The sequence below is a fragment of the Hoplias malabaricus genome, chromosome 14 (assembly GCF_029633855.1).
Source record: "Hoplias malabaricus isolate fHopMal1 chromosome 14, fHopMal1.hap1, whole genome shotgun sequence".
Lineage (NCBI taxonomy): Eukaryota > Metazoa > Chordata > Actinopteri > Characiformes > Erythrinidae > Hoplias > Hoplias malabaricus.
In genome coordinates this window covers 37,305,051-37,323,100 of record NC_089813.1, presented here as the reverse complement: position 1 = coordinate 37,323,100, position 18,050 = coordinate 37,305,051, and the positions used below count along the sequence as shown (strand labels likewise).

The following is an 18,050-nucleotide window of genomic DNA, read 5'->3' as shown; positions in this document are numbered from 1 at the left end:
TGCACAAATATGTCATACAATTATTGGAAATACCTATACGAGGGAAAGGAGGACACAACATTGGGGTGGATTGATGAATGCAGAAATAAAAAATAAATAACATACATCTTTCACATACTGATATTTCTGTCTGAGAAGAAATCCACCTGTTCTTTCATCATTAAAATGAATATACATCTGTATTATTAAAGTTCTTCATATTTAGATTAAATGATAATATGATTGCAGAAATATGTAGAACAGGAAATACTATTCTTTCTGTTATTTCCTTCTCTTTTCTTGAATTTTCAAACAAATGCACATATGCTTCGGTGAATGTTCTGTAACTTATTTAAAAATGAATCTGGTAGTTTTTTATTCAGAATCTAAACAATACATTTTTTATTTCACCAAGGATTGATGACTCACATGGAAGGATGTAACATATTGAATAAACAAGATAGCGCACAGACTATTTACAATATTTAGTAAAATATTTTTAATTATTGACCAAAAAAGGAAACTAAATGAAGTAATGAATTAACATAGAGAGGAATTTAAAAAATCCAAGTGAAAAGAGTCAAAGCAGATTAATTATTTGCATTAAATCCAACACTTTTGTTTGTTTTGTTCACACTACACAATAGAAACAACTGAGAACTAATGTTATATGTGCACAAGAGCACGTTTAATAGCATTGTATCTGTTGTGGTACAGAAATACGCCTATAAGTTCTGGACTTGGTACTTGAAATTTAAGAAACTTATGGTCCTTATAAATATTTTTAATATTCAGATTTTATGTCTTTTTTTTAGCAATTCCATTCTTATGTGCATAAGGACACTTCTGAAATAGTTTTTGGCATTGTATAGAAAGAAAAAAAAAGTATAATAGTAGTCCTTCTGCAGTAGCAAACATTTTAATTATACACTGAGGAGTGTCCAATTTTTAAAAATTAAGTTCTGAGAGCATGTCTGGAGGCACAGATAAATAATATGGAATATTTGTCCGACAGCAGAGCTGGAATGGCCACTAGCACAGAGAGAGCGGTGGACTGCTATTGTGATGTGCATTGCAGCTCGGCCTAGAGACATTCCTCTTCGATGATTGCAAGCGAGTTGGGCGAGTTCTCGCGAGAGTGGCCGTCGAGCGCCGTTGAGCGGGGGGCCCAGGTCTCGCGAGAAGTAGTGCCGAGGCGATGGTGTAGAGAGAGGGAGTGGGGAGAGGGCGAGGGGCGCCACAAAGATGTTGCGTGTTTTTTTTTGGTGGGGGGAAATTTATTTATTTAAATAATAAAATATAAAAAAATGGCCGCCGCGGAGAGCGGAGAGGAGAGACTGTAAGTGCGAAATTGCTGTTGTTGAAACGCCGTGTGAAAGACCGCTGTTGAGGAGCCGCTGATTCAAATGTCGAGGCGCTGCAAAAAAAAAAAACAACTAAAGAAAAAAACAGAAACATTTGGCCGCTGCTGTTGCGCAGTTTTCACTGGGAGCTAAAACCGCCGCCGCCGCTGTGGGCTGAGGGAAGGATAAATAATATAATAATAGTGCTCGCTGGCCGCGCTAGCCGTTTAGCTGCTGCTCAGAAAACCGTGGAGGATGCGGAGACGTCACTCGTTTCCCCTCTCTGTGTTTTCACTCTTATTCTCGCTTTTCTCTCGGCTCCTGTTTCTCTGTGCTGCGTTCCATGTCTCTCCGCGACCGTTAGCTGCCCGCTAAGTCCCCACTGGAGTAACTAAACGTTATCGTTAGCGCGAAGGAGGCGTGTGTTTTGGGTCGTTTTTCTGACCTTAACAACTCTTCACAACATTACTCCGCTTCAGCTGCTAACATCCTGCCTGCCTGCCTGTGTGTCTGTGTGTTTCTGTGTTTCTGCTGAAGCACTTTACCGCCTTTCCTCCACTCTCTTAGCTTCTTTACTTCTTTTTTTATACGTTATAAACATCCACACTCCAACCAAGGGCTGGGCGACTGACCGATGTCTTATCGCTATCATGATAAATTACGTCACACCGTACTTTCCTGAGCATATCGTGGATAATAGAGACCGAGTGTATGTTTCGCTGAAAAGGGAGAGTAACTATTAAAAAATCCTGTGTTTTTATTTATCTCTAATAAGCCTGGTGCTGTCATAAAATAAGCAATGTCACTGGTTAAATATAATCTGCGTAAATACATTAACTTGTATTGAAAGTAACTAGATTGTGTGTTTATTTTGTGACTGATCGATGTTATTGTTTTTGTGGTAAATGACCTCACACCTTGTTTTCGTGATCATCTTTTGCATATAATCGACATAGAAAAAATACAGACCACAGTTGTTACAATGTTACATCATGGTGCTTTTTTTTGTCCGTGAAGCACTTTAGTGGCATCCTGTTTGCACTATACCTTTTTTCTGCTTGTTATACTTTAAAATTTATTCTTCATTACAAATAGATAATTACATTGAGAACAGCTTCATACATCTTCATTGAAAGTTCAAGTTTTCACTGATTTATTAGGGCTTATGAATTTTGTCTGCATATATATACATTTCATGATACATTGTTTCCTAAGTTCATCAATATGTTATTTATCTTTGTGAAATATTTTTGCTCAATGTCGCAGTATACTATGTTTTTATTAACCCGATAAACTACGTCACAAACGTGACTAAGAAAACAGTTCTGTTCCATTTTTATTCTTCTCCCGTAAAGTAACTTTTTGTTTCATTGGTTTGCATCAATGAGTGGGTCCTTGTTTTTAATGATGTTTAATTTTGCTAAGATTTGACAAAATGGAACAGAAAAAAAAAATTCTTGAGTTTTGTAACAGTTGAAATCTGCTGCCAAAAAAAAACCCCTAAAAAACAAATTACAAATGTGCATTTGATGTTATTTACACCACATTATATCAAATTACACCACAAAACAGATTTCTGAGAATATTGTGTTGTCAGTATTTAAAGATTATAGATCGTCTGCGTGCTTAATTATAAAGAGTGTAATTATGATAGGTGCTCACTTGCATTGTTTCTTGTCATATTTGTATGGGCTTACACGGCAATGCTTGCCGTGTGGTTGTTTCTCTCAGTTCATAGAATAAGTAAAAAAAAAAACCTCTCCAATCAGAACCAGGTGATGTTTGGTCTGCTCGTGCTAAATTGGCTAACAGCATTGTGGCCGCCAAAATGTGCCTTTCTGTGTGGTTCAGTGCAGCAGACTGTTCTTCACTAGTGCCATGTGGCAAAACATTCTATTGAAATGAACTGACTAAACTGAAATTAGATACATAAAATTGGTCTGCTTAAATTGCATTTATTACAGAGCAGTGTTTAAATTAAAAGTCCTTTAATTTACCACTTTTTGATTGCAATTTTTAATGGTAGTACAACTATTTGTTCAGATACAATTTGCAAAATTCTACGGGGAAAAAATATTGTTATACATTTCATGAAAATATATCCTGTCGTGTATTGTATTGTTATTTTTGTATTTTTTTTGCCTAACCCTATTATATCTTTCTTTGCTGGTGGTATTCAATCACCAATGAGATTCATATTCTGTTTTATCATTTGTGAAAATGTATAAGCGTCGTGATATATTACTTCACGTTGCTCATCCCTGTTTGGAAGCTAGTTAAATGGGCTAGTCTGTTAGTTTTGATGTTGCACAGCTGCAGACTGATGTGAGATTATGTTCCAGAAAACTGGTCCAGCTTTATTTTTGACTTTCCAGCTTTCCATAGCCATGTTAATGATCAGAAATCACCCTAAATCTGCGCCTGGCCTGTTTCTGCTTTCTTTTTTACTCTGCTTTAACGTCTTCATATACAAGAAGGTTACTTAGACAGCAGGATATTTCATGGTCAATGCTGTTCGTCTTGGCATCTGAGCTTGCTGCTCAGCTAACATGCATAATGCAATTGTATCTCACTTCCACTGTTGTGGATGCGGCTAAGAGTCAGAAGCTTTGCTTTTCTGGAGGGGGGGTTGAGCTACACAAGACACTCCCATGTGAAAAGGCTTGCGATTTTAGAGTGATATGGCTGAGCTTGATCTCAGGTTAAACACGTTGACCAGGTGGGCCTGAATGTGAACACCAAATTAAAAGACATGAACACATGCTCCTTGGGTGCTTTGGAATTGTCTCCAGACCAAAAAGTACTCTTCCTATCGTATTTACCATTTAACTTTCAATACATGTTCTTGCATGGTTTACAGGACCTCCTAAAGAAATTTAAATAGCCAAAGTAGAGCAGATATATGGGCAATTTATTCGCTTCTATTTAGGCTTAAATGGCTTGTACGTTAAAGCACAATATAATTATTTCCCTTACCTTGTAGGCGATCACAAGCAGACTAATGTGCTTTAAAATGACAGCTAAATTCTGAGATGCCATATAAACCATATTCATTAGCTGAATGTGATATATTTGTTAGGCTTTTGTTAAATTGTAAGATATTTTAGGCTCAGTTTCACTAAATGCCTGAGCTTTATAAGGTTGTATACAGTGATTTTAAGAAGCTGTATTGTGGAAAATAAAATGATGGCAGTTTCTTATTTGCATCGATTTTTGAACAGAATATTTTATCACCCAAATTCACAGAAAACTATTAAAAACCTTAACTTTTAACATACACAGTATGCATCACAATATCTACTTTTTAAGGAGTTTCATAAATTGGAGTAGAGAAGAAAGCAATAGTTAATAATATATACTATTAATAGTTTTAAGTATAGACGTTCAACACTTTAAATGATGCAGTGGACTAAATGAATTAAACAGGACAGTGCTTGGTTTGTAGAGAAAAACAGATGTTCAGTGACTTTATGATATGATCAGAAAACAGTATAGCAAAGTAATGATGTAATTGATGACAATGTTAAATATCCTCATATTGCCCATGCTGTCATTTACATATTAATATACATACTGCTTAGGAAGGTGTTTATTTTACTAAGTCTTTTGCTTTGCTTGTAAAGTAGCATGGCATATTGTGAAAGACATTCAAGAATTAAAATAATTCAGTTGCACAGCGTTCACTACATCACAGAACTAATGCATTTCCACAAATCAGTTCACTACAAAGCATTGAAATGTAATTATTTTCTTACAGTAGTTTTAAAATCACAGTACTCCTGTGGGTAAATGACTGGCCATTAACAAAATATTTAAAAATCTGATGTGATTTATTCTGGCATTATATTACTTTTCACATTGACAACCATAATCTGTGAAAATGAGTATGCTGTGCTGTAATGCTTTTACAAATTTGCATTTTTATACATGAGGTATTTTCTCAATGCAGCTTGCTCGCACATTTGTTTATTTGCTTTCAGTTTTCTTTTTAGATTCTAGTCACAAAACAGACTGTAATTCCTCACTACAAGAGATGCCCACTCAGGGAAGTGAACCATGACGTAGCTGTTGCTCACTAATGACACAAACAAGACAGTAACTGTATTACAGGCCACTTAATAGCAACACCTACTTATCAGACCCTGCTTTAATAATTGTATTTCTAATTTAAGTGTAACGTGGTCACATGAAAGATTTTCTTTTTTTTTAAAAAGCTTTCAAGTATGTCTGCACAGAATAACATGAAGTGTAACGTTGGGCTGGCCGGTTAAAAGGTGTTTTCCCAGTTCAGGCACTGCAGCGGGCTTTCACACTTTCACTTCTTGCCGTCATTTAACGCCTACTGATTTCATGAACATTACTAATTTGGGGAATTCTGAAACTAAAAAAGTAATTCCTGAGCAAAAGGCTTTTTGATGTTTGTCAAATTAACAAGTGTCGAGCCTTGAGAACATGCTTGACGTATTTGATTTTTAACCAGCACTTCTGGTTTGCAGTTTCCATCCAGAATTGCTGTCAGGCACCTTCTGTTTTTGAGTGGAGGGGGGGGCGTGTGTCAACAGACATTCAAAAATATCGATTATAATTCTCCACATTTTGTATTTTACAGTTTGTTTAGGCTGTTTATCAAAGATTAAGAGGGGTCTTCAGGGGTAATTCCACAGATGTTCAATGTAATTCAAATGTCGATGAAACCAAATTAATCATGTGGTTGATGTGAAATGATCCACTGTTCATTGTAGTCAACAGGACTACATCTAAGGTCTTAAATATATTGCTGACGAAGACAGACAGTGATAAATCCACAACAATAAAATATCTTTGCGGACGGTTTTGCCTTAATGTGCCCTGCATATTTATTTCTGCCTGAAATCGAATGTATTTCGTGTCAAAAGTAAGCAGCACATTTAAATTCATTATATGCAGTAACTCTGCAAGGGAGATTTTAGAAGCACTGTCTATAGATGCCTTGTTCCTATTAACACCCATGATATGTAGATAAGATTCTCTAGAACGTTTTAGTGTTTATTACACACAAAATAAACACAGAATGCCCCCATTTTCACCTTAAACATTAAATTAGGAAGAAATGTATTTGCATTAAAAGATAGGAATTCCCCTGTAAGGTAAAAATCTTATGATATATTGGTGTACATATTTGTCAAGGCTAAAATATGCTTTCCCCCATTTTATCGTGCCATATCAAATAACAGTCTTTGAGAGTTTGTCTCCAGGGGCCACTGTGGAAAGCGTTCAGCCACTGTGACCATTATTCTCATCAGAATCACCATTGTGGAATTCTCCAATATTTAATCATTAATATTCAATTTGCCCTGGTACTGTCTGAGATCCTTGTTCAGTCATTTAGGATTATACCCAGTGGTCCTATTTTTAGAGTAATTTTGCCACATTCTTAATATTTAAAGGGGGAAAAAATTGGGTAATGTCAGGTGCTGATTAATATTTGAAATAATATCTGAACATAATGCAGAAAAAATCAAAAATAGGTCAGGGACTATATTTGTTGAGATTGTTTTGGAATACGTTAATTATATTACTGAGCACTTATATTACTCATACTTATAGTATGAACATAAGATCACGATTCAAATCCACGTTTTAGTGGTTAAGTAATTGTGGGTTATTTGTTTATTTTTTTTAATTTGTGTTTTAGGCATGACTGCTGATCCATTATTATATTTTGCCAGACAAATACAATTTATGAGGACAGCATGTGGGACAGTCCTGGATCAGCAGTCCTGCTCTAGGATACTTAAAGCATCTCACAGTGAGCCGTACTGTGAGCTTTATTTCAGAAGGCAAGGTGCTGACACAATCTCACCTTTTCAGACGTAGCAATTTTTTTTTTTAAGCTTTGTTGACACTTCTGAGAGCCAAACTCGAAACTTAAACCTAAAACCTGATTGCTCGAGTCTTCTACAGGAGCTTGTAGTAATCTCACGGGAAATACCACAGAGCGATTTTCCTTTAAAGGTGCAACAGAAAGGCTGGGGAATCTCCATGTATAACGTTGCATTGTTAGAATCTTGCTGGTGATTTCCATAACTATCTTCTGGCCTGTAACTTAATATAATATTCTTGTTTCTGATTCCTTTGTAAGTGTGAAGTTGATTGTAGAGTCATATTTCTCCTATCATCGTGAGGAGATAGTCTGTGGTTTGAGTGTTATTTTTCTGTTGTAGGTTTCGACACCATGTCTGACTTCCGTGCCTACACTGGTGGTGTTAAATGTGGCTTTTGTGTGAATTGAAAGTAAAAATGTTTATTTAAACATGTAAACACTGAAATTTGCAGCTGATGCACCAATGCCAAACTTAAAAAAAAAATAAATAAAACTGTTGCTGATGCACTGAGGAAATTCTTATTAATTGAACATGGGTTGTGTGGTTTTTACTATGTAACTCTGACTTTCTTTGTTTTTGTTGTGCTGACCACAGAGGTGAGGGTAAAGGGGAGGACCAGGAGGGGTCTAAAGAGAAGGGACAGAAACAGAAGAAGATCAAAAAGGAGCGGCAGGATGTGGAGAGAACGGAGGCTACAGTGTCTTCCTCTCCGTCCATCATGGCCCCGGCGGGTGAGGGACGGCGAGCAGAAGTGGGAGAGCCGGAGCCCTCCGCCCCTGAAGCTGAAGCTGCTCTTGGCAGTCCAGAAACTTCTTCCTCAGCCAAGCAGCGGCGGTCCATCATTCGGGACCGGGGTCCACTGTATGACGACCCCTCGCTGCCACAGGGCTGGACACGCAAGCTGAAACAGCGAAAGTCAGGGAGATCTGCAGGCAAATTCGACGTTTACCTGATCAAGTGAGTAGTATGTGGTGGCAGTGTGGTGAGGGCTAAGGATCCGTCCTAGTTCCTCATGAGTGTAATCGAGGAAAGGTGGACTTCAACTATTTTACATGAATGAGATGGTACTGTTTGTAGGGCAGGAAATTCCACCTTTTAATCTAGGAAAACTGATTGTTGTGCTGCTCTAAATATATGCTTGCATTTATTATCTCAGAAAAGCATATGAAATGTTTTCATATGAACAATAAATATTCTTAAATTGCTCACCCCTAACCCCCTATTTTCCATTATTTTTCTTTGTCAGTTTTTCCAAGAGATTCTGGAGAAATTAATTTTTTAAGAACACGTTGCCTTTGTTTAATTATTGTGCATCACCAATTAGTAATTCCACTATCACCCACACACATGGTCTTTGGCATCCCAGACCAAGGAAAATACACGACCGTGGATGTGGAACAGAATCAGTCAGCCTTAAAGTGTAATATTGTCAAATGGGCTAGACTGTGTGGACTCTGGAGAGCTAAAACAAACAACCTGGGTGACTAGCATCAGTAGTGCATGGAGCTCTGAATAGACTAGAATAATTATTCTGTTTTCCTGGTTGATATGTTGGAGATGTTTGTTTTACGTAAGGATTGATTTACAAGATGCATTTCAAAGTTGAAGAATTTTTTTTATTGCTGTGAGCATATTGTTTTACTGCCTAATTTGACACGATGGGTAAGGTGTTTGTGGGTCAGTGTGGACTTGTGCGTCCCAGTTCTCACACCATTCCTGCTTTTAAAGTGAAGTCAGCACCATTATAGAAATATGTTTGACTTTGTCAAGGTTTTAAATACATCTCCGTTTTATTTGGTATTTCCTTCCATATCTTAACATTGTGTTGTCTTTTTAATTTATTTTCTAGCCCAGAAGGGAAAGCCTTCCGTTCCAAAGTGGAGCTAATGGCATACTTCCAAAAGGTGGGAGACACTACCACAGACCCAAATGACTTTGACTTCACGGTCACAGGACGGGGTAGCCCATCACGCAGGGAGAAGAGACCGCCAAAAAAGCCCAAAGTGGTCAAACCGTCTGGACGGGGTAGAGGCCGTCCGAAGGGAAGCGGCAAAGTACGGCAAACCACGGAAGGCGTAGCAGTGAAACGTGTGGTAGAAAAGAGTCCGGGGAAACTCCTGGTCAAAATGCCCTTTGTGGCCCCAAAAACTGAGGTGGGGTCCTCATCTGGACAGGTTCCTGTTGCCAAACTGCGTCCTGGACGCAAGAGGAAAGCAGAGAAGGAGCCGCAGAGTGCCCCAAAGAAGCGTGGACGGAAGCCTGCCGCTGCTGCTCAGTCCATGGTCGGGATGGGTTCGGGGGCAGCCTACGCAACTGCCGCTGTGGTCACAGCCGAAGCCAAGAAGAAGCCACAGAAGGAGTCAGTGGCGAAACCTGTGCAAGAGAAGGCACTCCCCATCAAGAAGCGTAAGACGCGGGAAACCATGGAGGAGGCAGAAGGATCTGGCACGGCGGCAGAAGGGACGACACCTTCCAGCGCCACAAGTGCAACTAAGCGTCCTGCAGCGCAAACAGGTACCCCTGCTGGAACTGAGTCTGAAACAGGACAAAAGCTTCACAAGCACTCGGGCCGGAAGCACAAGGAGGGGCAGGATCCTGGAAACGGAAGCAGTGGAAGTGGAGGCAGTGGGCCAAAGAGCCACAAGAAGAGAGACCAGAGAGGGCAACACTTCAAACACCTTCATCATCACCATCACCACCATCATCAACACCACCTGCCGGTGATGGAGCCTTCCACCTTTACTCCACAGGCCCACCAGCTCTCGCTCGGGCACTCCACGCAAGGGGGGCCTCCTGCGCCTATTCCACCTCCACCCGTCCACGCAGAGAACGAGCCCCAGGACTTGAGTACCTCCAGGCCGAGGCAAGAGCCACTAGCATGCAGAGAGGAGGCCAGAGCCGATAGCCGTGCGCCCAGAGACACTCCATCAGCTGGAAAGATTGTGGCCACAGAGCTGCGAACCCAACAGCAGCAGCAGCATGGCACTGTGACGGGGGATGGGAAGGAGCTGAGAGACATTGTTCCTCCATCCGCCGTTCCCAGGCCAAGCCGGGAAGAAACGGTGGAGTCCAGGACACCTGTGAGTGAACGTGTGAGCTGACTGACTGACTAACAGACAGACAAACTGACCAATCAGCAGCGACGGCTTTGTTTGCACGCAGGAATAGAGGCACTCACAGGGGGAGGAGTCATTTTTGATTTTCTTTTTTTGTTTTTTAATTTTTTGTTTTTTTATGTTTTTCGTTTTTCTAATCAACAAAAAAAGAAAAACAAACCCAAAAAAAAAAGAAAAACAAAAATGTAAAAGTACTTATACAAAAGGCAGCTGTTGTGTCTAGTTCTCTTTGTGAGTTGGACGCAGGGCGATAAATGTCGCAGATGTACTGCTTCCGGATGAATTTTAAGACACTTCCTTTCATTTTGCCCTTTTCAGTTCTTTAGATTAATATAAACGCTTAGGAACCATGTGTTACATCTTTGTCAGAGCTTCTAGGAAAATAGCAAGACACTGAAATAGCAATGGATGCACAAGATATAGATGAATTTCAAAACTAGTCCCTTCCCTGCCAAAATGCTTTCAAAATTAGATATTGCCTCACTCAGCCCTAAAAGAAATAAGCCCCTTGTTTCCTTATGTCATCTTAATCTTCCTTTCCTTCATTTTTAGAGGTGACTAGTAAATGAAGGCAGACTGATCGACGTCATGAAGAGTTTTGAGGGGAGTTGAGGGAGAGGAAAAAGGGCAATGCTACAGCTCCCTCACCTGTTTACACAAATATGGACACAGATGTTGCAGTACTGTCTTCAATGTTTTAAAGGAGAGAGGCTAGTCAGACAGTGACCGTCAAGAACTTCCCATCGGTGCAGTTTGCAGGATGGGATGATGAATGTGTGTTGTCCTGTTGGCGTGTGAAGATCTCTGAGACATTAATCATGCTTTAGGATGGCTGGTTGAGTTCTGAAAATGTCTTTTTTCCCTGTCCCGCTGGTATTTTAAGTACTGAGAGGTGAGGAAAAAATTCTTGAATACCGAGTAATGTAATTAACCCCGCCACCTGTTTCTGAATGCCAGAAAGAAGGCCCACTGTAGTGGGAAGAGTTCTCTCTATTACCGTTTGTTATGGGGAGAATAAAGCACAAATGTATTTGGGAACATCGAAAGCACAGTGCAAAATGGGGCATGAAATGAGCAGTATGTAAAAGAAAAATCAAAATCACATCCTGAAGCAGTTGATTCCAGCATACGTCCCTCCTTTATACACCGCGGATATAAAGGATGGATATATGAATGAATACATATGAAGTGAAATTGAAACTGGTGGCCTTGTGTTTTCTGAACACATCACAGCCAACAGAGCGTATGGTTTGGCAATGTAGCGGTTCAGTTTTTTTTTTTTTTCTGTTTTTAATAGTGGTGATAGACTAGTCAAATAGAGAAGTTGTCATGAAAAGACACAGTAGTTCTATATTTACTTGACTTTTTTTTTTTCTATACAACAGCTGCGACAGTCCACATGGGATGCCAATATTGGAGTGCTCCAGGTTTTAATGCGAAACTGGCATGGCTCTTTACTGCAGCGTTTAGATATTCTCATTCTCCTTCCAACACTTACTAGGGTTCTTCAAGCCATGCCTACAGCTGTGGGACAGATTCCAAAGGGGGACTAAAATGGTTCATATTATAATTATTTTTGCCTATGTTGTGTACATTTAATGTATTATTGCCATAATACAGTTTTTGTGATCTAACACAATGGCCCTTTTTTTTTTATTATCATACCAGAGACCTATCTTGTGTGCAGCCACAAAAATCTGGTGGCAACTCGAAACCAATATTAGCATAAATATTTAAGATCATGCATGGCAATCATAGCTGAAATTCTCTATGAATTTATGGATTATGATATTTGATTGTGCACTTGGGATGAAAGTGGATCCCAAAGTATCATTGAACCAAACCGTGGAAGTTCTTTGTCATCTGGTTAAACCTATACTTAGACTGACACATTAAACAATGCACTTTTTTTTACGTTATAGATAAAAAGCACCTTACGTTTAAGAAGTGAATATTGAGATCGGGGTCCCTCTGCCATGTTCTGCAGTCCTATTGGTTTGCCTCACATGAGTTCACACGGTTCTGTTTCATGTCCGGAGGTTGTAGCTTATTTTAGATGACAGTGAAATTTGCATACTCACAGTAGATATAAGGATTCTTTTAAGTTGTGTGAGTGACTTTGTTTTTTCTTCTTTTAAGTCTTGAGAGAATGCATAAAGCTGCAAGGTTGCTGATTGGCGTCTTTGATTGTGTGCCCTCTCCAGCCATACTCTTATTGCAAAATCCAATAATCAAACAGTGGAGGCAGTTTAGACATTTTGTGGTCTCATAGCTCAAACTTTTGTTTTTTGTCGTCAAGTAACGGTACATTTGTCTTTGTATGCATAATAACATTCAGAGTGGTTGGTCTTTTGAATAGGTTCACATAGTGAATTTGGATTATAAGACTTAGTGTTTGATAGATAGGGTAGTATTATTAATTTTCAGGAAGCATGCTATTCATGTACTTTCAACTGTGTATAAAAGCCTATTGCATAATTGTTTGAGATTTAGGTGTCATATGTTTGCAATCACTGAAATAGAGAACCATTTCTAACCTTGAGCCTAGGCCAAATCTGACAGAACTTAGCATCCTTCAGCAAATTTGATTTCACTGGAATCAGAGAACTTGGATAAAAAGATATGTGTACCTGTGTTAGGGTTTATAAATGCATGCAAGAATGATTCTGCAGTCAGTTTTCTGAAGTATGCGTTAAGATGGTGAGTGCTTAATGTTTTAAAAAAGCCCTGTAGCCAAGTGTAGATGTGTTTTGATTTGACAATCTCGAGTTCCATCATTTATTTTCTCCCTCTCTGAGGCAAAGTTTCTACTACAACATTTTTCCCCTCTTGTTGAAGGCTTGTAAAGTTGTTATCATCTATCCTCATCCCTTGGCCTCCTCTCCACCTCAACCCTAGCCAGTGGGGTAGAGGCACAGAGAAACTAGAACACTCACATTCTAGAGAAAAGGGCTATGCAATATATTCAAACAGGCAATCACGTTTCAATTACCTTCAGCCATTAGCTCACCTCTGTCCAGCAGCACTTGTGTATCGAGGACTAGGCGTGGATAGGTCAGTTCTGTACATTTTAATTGGACTTATTTGGCAAAAGAAGGTAGAAAACCTGATTCTGATTCTTTGCTAGTGAGCTTTGATGCACGTGGCCAGTTCAGACAGAGCTGATCACTCACATCTCCAATGGAAGAGGATGGAGCTTACAGTACTGTGCAAAAGATGAGAGTGCATTTTTCATTTATTTAATTTATTCCATTGAAAATTATTTTTAGTGTTTTTTGCGTTTATAAGCTTCCATTTTTTGTAGGACTCCCTTTCGGTTGTTCTAAGAAACTTAAAAGGGACATTTTCCACACGTCCAAATTCCAGTATTAGATGTTGATGCTTTTTTTTGTGACCCAAGTAACTCCCAAACACTAAAGGTTGAGGCCTGAATTTTTCCATTTTTGTCTTTGTCTTTTTCTCAGTAACAGCTTCTTGACAGCTCCATGTCCTTTCCTACCCGAAGTGTTTGGGTTTCTTCTCACCATGCTGTAGTGTAGTCCAGATTTGTAAATGTCCTGTTTTAATCTAATTCCCTCAGATATATAAATATTGTCTCTGACTTTAGTCCAGTGCTGAACATGTGCCCGACATCTATCACCCTAGTCTGACTGAACCTGGGAGTGGAGGCTGTAGGAGGAGGCTAGAGGACTACAGCTTTGAGTAAGCTAGTACCATAAGAGATGGAAAAAAAGGCTGACAGACGCACACGTAAAGCACGGTGACATTAAGCAAGGGAAATATTGGACATTGAAAAACAGAAACAGACTAAATGAAGAACCTCCTGACATGAAGTTGTAGTAGTTTTGACCCTGTATTTAAAAATGTGTGTAAATGTTGAATAAAAAGGCAACCAACACCACTGCATCCATATGAAAACAGGTGGCAGTTGTCTACTGCTGCTGAATGGGTAGTGCCTTTATTTTGAGGGAAAGTGACCAAGGTGGCCTTTGAATTCAAAAGAAACACCTTTATCCCAATCGAGCAAAATGGACGTTAAACTAAGATGGGCTGATTGGTCGTTTTCACAGACAGGATGTGCGTAAATCTTTGCTGTAATTATAAAATATCATTATTTTATATGTTCTTTTTCATCAGCTTGTCTTTCTGTCTCCTTCATAGAGATGATGTATCCATATAATCTACTTAACATACAGTAATTTATGCCTTTTGTAGCACTCAATGCCCACTGTCAAAAATGGAGGCCAACAAGAAAAGAAGATAATTACATTTACTTCTTTTTATTAGTATTATTTTTATTTTTGTGCCTCAGGCAGACAAATATGCTATGGAATGTCCTTGTGTCCCTGTAGCCAAAAAAAAAAAAAAAACAAACAAAAAAAAAACATGCTATGTACGTGAACATGTATCAATATGCATGACTGCCATTAGAAAGTAGTACATTGCTTGCCCTTTACTATTCTTCGTAACAATGTTTTCGGGACAACACTCTTCTCCATGAGCTGAGCCGTACCGTCTGGCCAAAAAAAAAAAAGAGGGTAAATTCAGACAAGCTGAATGCTGTACATGCTCAGAAAATAAGGTCACCTGTTCGTGCACTTCATTAAAAATAATTTTTAAAAATATACATAAAAAATTTAAAAATCCAAAGAAAGAAAGAAATAAAAAAAAAGAATTACGTTGGACAAGAATTTATTTTTTTTTTTTCCAGTTCCGTTCTTTTTCCACTTGTTTATTTGCCGATCAAAGATGATGTTTCCGCATGGGCTCCTAAAGCTGTTACTTATGTCCCCAATACAGTGGCGAAAATATTCCAAGTAAATTATTATTTGTAGGTCTTAGTGTTGGATTTTTTTAAGCCAGTGTTGGGAGTAGACTATTTTACCTTAAAAGCAATAGTATATTTCGTAGATCTGATTTGCGTTCTGTCATCGTCTTTAGATTGTGTACACTGTTATATATTTGAGGAGATAATGGAAAAACTGAATTACGAATTATAAGGAAATGCCTGAAGTACAAATTTACCAGTAAACTACACGAATTCAAATCCAGCGCTTCAGATTAAACACGACAGACAAATGAGGGACAAATAAAGTCGCAAATTCAAATGGGTTCCAAACTTCATCGGTAGAACGTTCATGGTCTATTTAACATAGTCTTGTGCCTTGAAGTTTCAGTAATAGAAATTTATCTTTATACTGTAGTTGTATTTTTATTCTGAGTCCTGTGTTTGCCTCTTGTTGGTATTCAGTGCTTTGGGTGTGTTAAGGATTTATAGAGATCAATGATATGTTTGCCTTTTATTTTCATACGGAAAATTCGCATTTGGAATAAATTAGGAACATGTACTTGGGCAATATTGACAATGTAAAAGGTTAATAGGATCTTGGTATTTTTTCATCCCTGATATGTTGAATGTGTCTCACATTGGGTAAAATGTGTTTGTTCGTTTTAACATCGCAATTATTCATCATAAGAGCCTGCCTCAAACAGTATCTTCCAACCACAATTTTGCATTTTATGAAAGGAATATCTCAACCATGACTGGTGACAATGAATTAAAGATCTGCACTTTATAAAGTATGTTTCCTGGCAGGATACCCATTAACGTTTTGTATGTATTTTTTACCGTTGTCCGAAGTTGCTGTTTTATTTTCGTATGTTCTGATTTAGTTTTAAATAAAAGGGATGGGTAGTACTATGTATCTAAAAAAATATATTATTTTAACCAAACAATCCTACAGCCTAGGTGTCAGTGGTTACTCACCATTTTGCCAAGCTAAGTCCTTGCCTTCCTGAAAGTGAAAAGTATAGTTTGTGTCTACTTTTATAGTAATGTGTTACTGTATTATTTGTTTGCCGTATGTAACAGATACACAACAGTAAACAACATTTACCTTCTTCCTGTCTATAATGTTTATTTCACTCATGTTGCAGATAAGATACTCTTCAGTGTGACACAAATTTGGTACGACTACTCCTTTCCTGAGGGGATTTTCTCCATTTACTCTTGTTTTTTTTTCTGCAGTGTAAATTCATTTGCCTTGACATAACTGATGTTAGGCTTAACACATAATTGAAAATAAAATCTGTATGATTGCAGGATCTCATGTTTTAGCTCATGTGTTGAAGACTGCAGCAATAATGTAAACATGTTAAGACCTTTGTGTAGCTCAGGGTGTTTTGCTTCAGTGGAACAGATTTAAAATCCTATTCTTTGTTAAAGTGTACCTGCTGTTTCTCCATGAATTGCCTTGATTGCATTGTTATTATATGACATTTTAAACAACCAAAATATTCATAGCAACTACACTCTCTAAAAAAACACATCTCTGAAGTCAGCCGAGGAGAATTTCCTCTCCACGAATGTAAATAATCATTTAAAAATAGTTTGCTACATTTTTTTTTTTTTTGGTAGTAAATATGATTTTATAAAAACTAATAGGAAAACATTTTCTTAAAGTGGCTGTTCCCCTCATGTTTCTCCTGCACAAAGCAACAACTATGTCAGACCACAGGCTATATGTGTCGCAGCTACACGTGAGAAGTTCATGGCTTGCACCAATGTGAGGAAAGAGGAAGTGTGAGAAACCATGCTATACAGGGCTCCTGAGGCTGCTTCACACACACACAAAGTTAATAACTAGTTGAGCATTACGCAGCGTGGCTCTGGAGACTCAATTTCACTATGCTTCAACTCTCAAAAATACGTCACACTAAATGAACGGATTCTTCTGAGAGTGGGATTACTCACGCCTTTAGTGTGTTAGTGATGGTCAACTTGATTCATTCTTTAGAACCGATTCTTCGAACTGTTGGTTTCAACGAATTGAATGGCGCGAACCGAATCAGCAGTAATGAACAAACAATACTCGAGCAGCACACTAATATTTCCCACTTATGGTTTATTTTATCAGCTCCACTGACCCTGTAAGTTCACTTTGTAGTTGTACAGATTTACATTCATTCATTCGTTCATTATCTGTAACCCTTATCCAGTTCAGGGTTGCGGTGGGGTCCAGAGCCTACCTGGATTCATTGGGTGCAAGGCAGGAACACATCCTGGAGGGGGCACCAGTCCTTCACAGGGCAACACACACACACCACACTCCTCACAGACAGTCACCCGGAGGAAACCCACGCAGACACAGGGAGAACACACCACACTCCTCACAGACAGTCACCCGGAGGAAACCCACGCAGACACAGAGAGAACACACCACACTCCTCAGAGACAGTCACCCGGAGGAAACCCACACAGACACAGGGAGAACACACCACACTCCTCACAGACAGGAGCGGGAATTGAACCCACAACCTCCAGGTCCCTGGAGCTGTGTGACTGCGACACTACCTGCTGCGCCATCATGCCACCCACTACAGATTTACAGTTCTACAGAATTACGGATAGTAGCCCGTCTATTGCTTTGCATATTTTGTTAGATTTTGAATGCTGCACTGTATTAATGTGCGTTGTGCCCAGTCACTGTTTACTACTTTATTAGACACACCTGTCCATATGGTTTACAAACCCCAGTTTCAAAAATGCAAAATTTCAAATTTCGAAACATATTCTTTCTTTTTTTATTTAAATATATGCCCATTTTCAATTTAATGCCAACAACAAATTAAAAAAAAAATTGGTATGTGGTACAAAACACGGGTAAAGTTGTGTACAGCTTTGTGGTTTTATATATATATATATATATATATATATATATATATATATATATATATATATATATATA

The 18,050-nt window shown here is 38.6% G+C and overlaps 1 protein-coding gene across 2 annotated transcripts; it reads left to right on the top strand.

The window, feature by feature from the left end:
• Positions 1-1,286: 1,286 nt before the first annotated feature.
• Positions 1,287-16,407, top strand: mecp2 (methyl CpG binding protein 2). 2 transcript variants are annotated; one of them, XM_066643745.1, is made up of 4 exons: positions 1,287-1,318; positions 7,781-8,143; positions 9,036-10,266; positions 10,855-16,407. In XM_066643745.1, exons 1-4 carry the CDS (start codon positions 1,287-1,289, stop codon positions 10,858-10,860), a joined length of 1,632 nt encoding a protein of 543 aa, XP_066499842.1. In that variant the 3' UTR covers positions 10,861-16,407. The 2 variants fall into 2 exon arrangements, with proteins under 2 accessions (XP_066499842.1, XP_066499841.1); XM_066643744.1 differs by having other exon boundaries at positions 9,036-16,407.
• Positions 16,408-18,050: the final 1,643 nt, after the last annotated feature.